Source organism: Oncorhynchus keta, chromosome 1 (genome assembly GCF_023373465.1).
Source record: "Oncorhynchus keta strain PuntledgeMale-10-30-2019 chromosome 1, Oket_V2, whole genome shotgun sequence".
Taxonomy (NCBI): Eukaryota; Metazoa; Chordata; class Actinopteri; order Salmoniformes; family Salmonidae; genus Oncorhynchus; species Oncorhynchus keta.
Window position 1 is genome coordinate 57,301,028 of NC_068421.1, and position 7,740 is coordinate 57,308,767.

A 7,740-nucleotide genomic window follows, 5' to 3' on the forward strand; every position below is an offset into this window, starting at 1 on the left:
CATTCTTGACATACAGGGGAAACAGTTGAGTGTGAAAAACCCAGCAGCATTGCAGTTCTTGATATACTCAAACTGGTGTGCCTGGCACCTACTACCATACCCCATTCAAAGGAACTTAAATCTTTTGTCTTGCCCATTTACCCTCTGAATGGCACACATACACAATCCATGTCTCAACAGTATCAAGGCTTAAAAAGCCTTCTTTAACCTGTCTCCTCCCCTTCATCTACACTGATTGAAGTTGATTTAACAAGTGACATCAATAAAGAATCATAGCTTTCACCTGGGTTCACCTGGTCAGTCTGTCATCGAAAGAGCAGGTGTTTCTAATGTTTTGTATACTCGGTGTATTAGCATTTTGTGCACTACATGTCAGAAGCTGTCTCTTTTTCCTATGCTCCATGTTACCTGTTGCAACTTTTTATGAACCAGATAGATGTTTGATTGACTACATCTTCTCTTTAATTTAAATACATAATTTGATAGCAGAGTACATAACTGTGATTTGGGGAGTAGCAGGTTTAATATTTCCCCATATAAGGCCCGTGTGGCAGCGTGCATCTAGCCACCCTCTAGTCCGGAACTCAACCTTTGTGCAGTACGTGAACCAGACCTTTTTATTTTTACAACCGTTTTGCACCAGATATGGGCCACACCTTTTACAATGAGCAATTGTACAGAGGGCCACACATTTCAATTGGATCAGTCTGCACTCTGTGGGCCAGGTCCTTTTTAATCTGATGGTGATGCTGTATTTTACCAAGGCATATGGTCCAGAAAAACACAAAGTATGTGCCCCACAGCTGCACCAGAGTCATTTTGCTAACTGGGGAACAGGAGAAAAGGCCAAGAGGCCATTGATTTTAGGCAGTTAACTTGAGATGCATGCCCTGTCAAACTCAAACACAAAGCAGAATTCTGTGAGAAAGACCATTTATTTTAGTGGTAATGAATCCTCCATGACATGAGTTTTCCAGTTGCCAATTAAATGAAGTCCTTAAAAAGTAGTGGGCATTCAGTAAAGCTCTTGACAGAATAACTATTTTCTTAATTGGCAGGTAGTATGCCCATCATACAAAGAGAAATACTGTAGCGGGCCTGCCTAACCCTTTTCTGGGCTACACCCCAACCTTGTCCCAGGACATTACAGGATCCATGATGATGACTAACCACGGAAGGCAGTATGACATCACCAACCCTGCCTTTACATGCCAGGAATCATTTGCTAGTTGTTACTCACGCTTAGCAAGTTGCTTCGAGTATTGTATGATTTAATGAAAGGAGCAAAAACGACTTTAGACCGTTGAGTTATTTGCAACCGGGGAGAAACACAAAAGTGTCTGAACATTCTGAAACAATGTCTTTCATCCCAGGACAACCAGTTACTGCTGTTGTGGTAAGTTTTGGAATGATAACGTTCCTCTTCATTCAATAGCTACGGCATCCATTGTCCAGGCCTACAATCTTTCCAGCAGTGCCTCGATGCAAACTATAAATACCTATCTGAAGTAGTTCGTAAAAAAAAAAAAAAATCGGTTTCACATTGTAGTATTACTGTTTACAATAGTGAATGTAACATTGTGGTCATGCTTGCTTGTTTCTACTCTTGTCAATGTAACCTGGTTATTCGAATTGACCCTTGTAAAAGTGTTACATTCTAGCAGAAACTCGTTCGAAACATAGGTAGTTGGATTATCGAACAGCAATCTACGTTTTACTCCTTTCTCTTGTTTGTTGTCGGTCTTGTTTCTTTTAGATTGAATGAAACTGCTGTAGCTAGCTGGCTAACAGTTTAGGAGAATTTCATTTAAACTTAATGGGCTATGCATTTCATTTTCATATGCGCAATCTAGTATTAACCTAAAGTAAATTAATCTAGCCCGCTAATGTTACACTGTTCTGTCTTGGCAACATTTTATTTCTTTAGTAGCCTGTTATCTCTGCACTATGGATAGCAGCTAGCATTAGCCAAATTGTTCGCTAAGCTACTTGCATGAAAGTGAAGTGTTTCAGAGAAAGGCGTCACCTAGCTATCTGAGACAACTTGGGTACAAGCGCCCCCCTTCCCCTGGTCAAATAGCCCTTACACAGCCTGGAGGTGTGTTGGGTCATTGTCCTGTTGAAAAACAAGTGATAGATTCCCACTATGCCAAGAATGTGCAAAGCTGAGTTACAGGAGTAATAGTGACCAGCAACAGAACACAATAGATAATTTTTGCAGCAGTAGCAGTTTTATGGCCAGGGGATAGAAGCTGTTTAGCAGTCTGTTGCTCTGAGCCTTGATGCACCAGTCCCGTCTGCTGGACGGGAGCATGGAGGGTCGGTGTCTCTGGCAATATTTCGGGCCTTTTTTAGACACTGCCTGGCATGTTAGTCCTCAATGGCTGGGAGCTCACCCCCAGTGATGCGCTTGGCTTTCCACACCATCCTTTGTAGGGCCTTCTGGTCGAGAGCGGTGCAGTTGATACAATCAGCCAGGAGGCTTTCGATGGGATTCCTCGCAACACACTGTTTATTCTTAACATCAGCAAGAAATATGAGTCTCGGAGTAATTGCCTAGTGACAAAATTATGTGATTTAGGCTACAGGCTACACACACCAATCGTATTTAGTTGTATGATTTAGTATGTGTTGCCTACTCTTATGCAACAGCTATCTTCCATACACTCTATAAGTTGAATGCTGTATGTAGTATGCTGCTGTTTTCTGGTTGATCTTTTTTTTATTTTTACAAATCTGGTGTCAGTCATGTGAACAATGGGTTACACAGATACTTTGGGTTGATCTTTCCGTTAATATGGTCAGCCTGCGTTATACATTTCCATGAGTATTTCCCATGTTCTCATCACCAAGAACTTCAGATCCATTGAATGATTGTTGACCATGTTGACCACTGAGTGCAGTGGTTGGAAGAACTTTGAACCACTGACACTATGAACCACACTGCTGAGGCTCCTCTTATTCACCATCACACAGACTGGCGTTGTGCTGTAAAGAGCAGCGAGCTGGATGTGCCAGAACTCTCCATCTGCTCTAATGAGAGGGCAGCTGTCTGAGGACCATGGGGATAGCGAGACTGATAGAAAATCTGTGTCTCCAGTCAGTTGGTGGCAGAGGGCTTCCCTTTCAGCCGGTCACTCGACTTCACACGACAGTGGGATTCTCTTTGTCCCTTCGGGGGAACTACAGCCTATTCATAACCATAGTGTTCTACATTCTTAAAGGGAACACAGCGCTCAGCAATCAATTTTACATTCTATTCATTTACCACATTATTATTATTGCAATGGTGGAATGGGAATATAACAACTACTTGATGGTTGTTAAAGTTCTGAATTATTTCCTCTCCAAGCTCGACTCCCAATGTTCATGTGTTTTACAGCAACGGATAGAAATCCGCAAACTCCGCCAGGGTGAACATTTGATCCTGGGTTTCAGCATTGGAGGAGGAATAGACCAAGACCCGGGCCAGAACCCCTTCTCTGAAGACAAGTCAGACAAGGTACGAGTTAAACAGGGAAAACACTCTCCCTGTCAGTTCTCAGGGAGCTCAGCTCTGGCCAAACTCCATTAACATCAGTCGTAAGGTATCAAAGAAGCAGGTCTGAACACATCAACTGTAGCCTCAGGTAGCAACACCGCAGACCCAGGTAGCTCATCTTATACAATAGCATACAGTGTTACTCAAATAGTGGCATTTTATAGTTCTATAATCAAACCAGTTTATTGAAGCTAGTTAGTTAATACATTTTATTTGTAGATGCACAGATGTTACACTTTCATATATTTCTCTATTGTTGTTTTGTCTTTTTCTGTGTGGCTGTGGGATCACAGGGCATCTATGTGACACGGGTGACACCAGAGGGACCAGCAGAAGTTGCAGGCTTGATGATGGGAGACAAAGTAATGCAGGTAAACTTCAAAATATTTGTAGAAATGCATGTTTCAAACTTTTGCCGTCGAGACCTGTTACCTAATCCCTCTTGGACAAATTACGTAAACATACATTTGACCAAATTACGCATAATTTTAGTTCTGGGTTAAAGGTAGACTCGGCACCACCACAGATATTGAAATGAGCGAGATGCAAGACACAGTCACACAGTATCTGCGCCTGCGCATTGGTTCACTTCACGCTGTCACAGCGTGCTCGCCAGGGCACCAAAACAGCAGAGAAGTTAAGCCCCACGCTTCAACGCTCTGAGTTGTGGAAATTGACCCACTATGCTGTTTACTTTCTGCATCTACGTCATATCACTGAGTCTACCTTTAACCGAGATTACTTTTTACTTTATTGATACATTTCCACAAGGTGGCACCATTTACTCAGTTTCAGTTGTGATTGGACTTTGCCAAGTGACTGTAAAAGACCAGTACACTATTCAATCCAGATATTATACCTCACATCAGGAATAATAACTACTGTAAAGAAGAATATTATAATTATTGATGTCTGTTGCCACCAGGTAAATGGATGGGATATGACCATGGTGACACACGATCAGGCACGCAAACGGCTGACGAAGAAGAATGAAGATGTCGTGCGGCTACTGGTGACCAGGAAATCCCTGGAGCAGGCTGTCAAACATTCTATGATGTAATGACTCCAAACAGTAGCAGCAGCTTGGTGACCTCATTGTCTTTCGACAGGTGGCGTCCCTTCTATGCAACGCTAGTCCTTTCGTGCAGACCGAGTTCGCTATCTGACGTCAGACAATGCCAGTGACCGAGAGCACAGTATTCCAAAGCTTTTTTTTGCAAGCTGTAAGGTTGGGGTGAATTCCATATAAATTTTGTCAATTTAGGAGGTGGAAAAGAAAATGCTATTCAAGATTTGAAAATTGGCATTTATTTTCCTTCAGATTTTTCACTTCCTGAATTGATGGAGTTGAAATTAAATTGATTTACAGTCCTACTCACATTTTCCCAATTCAAACATGGTACAACCCTTTTATAACATCACTGTAGAACCAATATGGTGCAAGTTATTGGGATCATTAATGCCTTTACTAGCTGACATGAGCATGACTTATTAAGTAATTAGTACACTTCATTACAGTTAATGATCTGTCATTTTTAATTTAGCCAACTAATCATTTGATGTTTTTCAAGTCGATGTCTTTACAAGCCAAAGGAAAACAATGCCAAGAAACTGTAGATTGATAGAGGATGCTTTGCAAACACATGTGTACAACACACATAGCATTTATCTGCTACGGTAATTTGTATGTATTCCATAGAGGCTTCCTTTTTATATGAGTTGTTATGTTTGATGTATGGCATTAATAAGAATGGAACGCTTAGTGCTTAACACTGCTCTGTGTTGGTCGAAATGAATGAATATTCATCGGGCTTGGACAATATATCTTTGTTTTGGTATCTTTATCCATGCAGTGCATCTACCAAAGTAACAAGCACAGCCAAACTGCATACTTTATATTTCATTATACTCTAATTGTACTTGTCTACCAAATACTGTAATACTCATTTGAGGATTGGATTTTTGTAGGTAGTGTAGCAGGAACACAGTTACTTCTCATTCTCAACCCTCTGGGTATAATTCATTTGGTGTTGCCATCGTTGCCTGGAAATCAAGGCTAGGGTATAGTCAACTTTAAGTGCCTTCTTTCTCAGGTTTATATAGAGAAAGTGGCATGTTGGATTGTTAATTAGGTTGCTTGCTGGTTGATGTCAGACAGCTAATACACTTTAGTTGAATGCTGAACCAACGTTGAAGGATCAAATGAAATGAGACGTTTGAATACACTTGAATACAAATTACACTCTAGTGAGTACCACTAAAACGTGATAGCGCCAATAGGGTTTTAGTATTCATGCTCCTTTCCATTCCTATATAGTTCAGTAATATATCCTTCTTCACTGCCTCAGCCATGTTTTACACAGTGATGCCTCACTTTTGTAATCCAATTTGATCAATTCCTATTCAAATGAATCAAAGGTAAAGTAATATTGTAATGTGGATTACAATAGTACCTAGTATGTTCTACTAATTCAATATTTTGTATGGCTTTGTTTTTGCTAGAATTCTTTGAATTGGGAGATTATCATTATACTGTATATCGTTGGCAGAGTGATGTAACTAAGTCTACACACAAAGAATTAACACTTCAAAAGACTGCCCAAACTTTTGATAAATGTAGCCTTGCATGAATTTTCTATAAAGTTGACTTCTATCAATATGTTGTTTGTGTTAAAATATCTTTTTTTATAATTACTCCAAGTATATGAGGAAACACTTTGATCATTGTGGCATATGATTGTATATTGGACACATTCTGAATGTTCTTTAACATAAATCAAAAATGAACTGAAAGATTGCTTTCTTTTTTTGCAGTATTATGTGTTTGTCAGGCACCTTACAACATTTGTGGTTGTTGTCAACCATAGACAGTCACCCATACTGTAGGTCCCAGAGGGATGGATAGATAAAAAGAGAATACTTTTAGATATGAGCAGGGATATTACCTCCCAGTGTGCACTGGATGTTGGAAGAAATATCCCAAAACAAGCTGTTTTTGTGAAAAAAGAACCCAACATCAGCTAAAACCATGAAGAGCAGCTGTTCTTCACAGCTGCTAATTAAATGTTGTTAGTGAGCATAAGAGTGGTGGAGAAAAAAGTGAGAATGTTAGATTTGAAGCAATTGGATCATCTTGGTGTGTGCATAGATTCATGGTGTGTGTGGGCAGTTCCACAGCTTACCATCACCCCATCATCCACCTTTGTATGTAGCATATGAATCAATAGAAAAACAGATGTGTGTTTGTGATGCAGTATTTTCATAGGTCGATTCTTATTGTCATATTGAAAGATGTGATCTTCAATATTGTTTGTTCATTGTACTGTATTTTGTCAAATTGTCTTGATCTGCATGGCCTTTATCACCACTATTGACTGTAGATATATTCATGTCACCAACTCGAAAGTAATCGGATGACATTTCAAAGCAGCGAATCTACTACCTGACCTTTCCCTGTGTGCTCAGGCATTTTATATGGGGGTGCAATAGAAACACATTTAATAATATTCATAGATGGCAAAAGAGGCATTCAACAAATGTATCATAAGGAATAAGGTTTTGAAGTGTCAGTCCTATATCTAGGAGATTTAAAAAAATAAATTGGACACATTTAACCCCTTTTTGTTGGCACAAAAGTACCTCCATACTTCCATTTATTTTTTAAACTGGTACCGGGTTACCTTCAGATGAGTCCGTGACACTTGTGGTACCATCGAGTCCCGTGACACAATCATGATCGTGTGGTCATATTTGTTTCTAGGCCAAACCTTTCTGACACTACATAGGTTTTCGTGAGAAGACCGATTTTTGGGATGTCTGACAAACAGGGCTGGGGGGTCGATTCAGTGAGATGCTAGCTAAAATCTTTTGAGAAATAATTGATGAGGAAACTGTGTGCGTGCGCCGCACACATTGTGTGGGTGTGTTTCTCCCTATGAGAGAGAGAGTGAGTCTGTTGACATGAAGACTTCAGTAAGAGTTTTGTCTCATTGGGGCGGACTTTTTGGGGGGGGGTCTACTGCAGAGGGAAGCATGCTCCATTCCACTTGCCTTAACACTGTAGGGAGATTTTACGTGTGGCTACAGTGGATGTGGTTGACCACAGATTTCTTGTTTGCTTGTTGCTAGGTAACTGGATATTATGTGATATGAGATAATCACCTTCTAATAAATAATACTGTAGTAGAGTAGTTGTTCAT

General features: G+C 40.2%; 1 protein-coding gene across 1 annotated transcript; it reads left to right on the forward strand.

Annotated features, from left to right (window-relative positions):
* The first annotated feature begins 1,160 nt into the window (after positions 1-1,160).
* LOC118388903 (tax1-binding protein 3-like) lies at positions 1,161-6,200 on the forward strand. The gene is made up of 4 exons (XM_035778493.2): positions 1,161-1,396; positions 3,383-3,502; positions 3,835-3,912; positions 4,467-6,200. The coding sequence occupies exons 1-4, from the start codon at positions 1,358-1,360 to the stop codon at positions 4,599-4,601; spliced, it is 372 nt and encodes a 123-aa protein (XP_035634386.1). The 5' UTR covers positions 1,161-1,357; the 3' UTR covers positions 4,602-6,200.
* Positions 6,201-7,740: the final 1,540 nt, after the last annotated feature.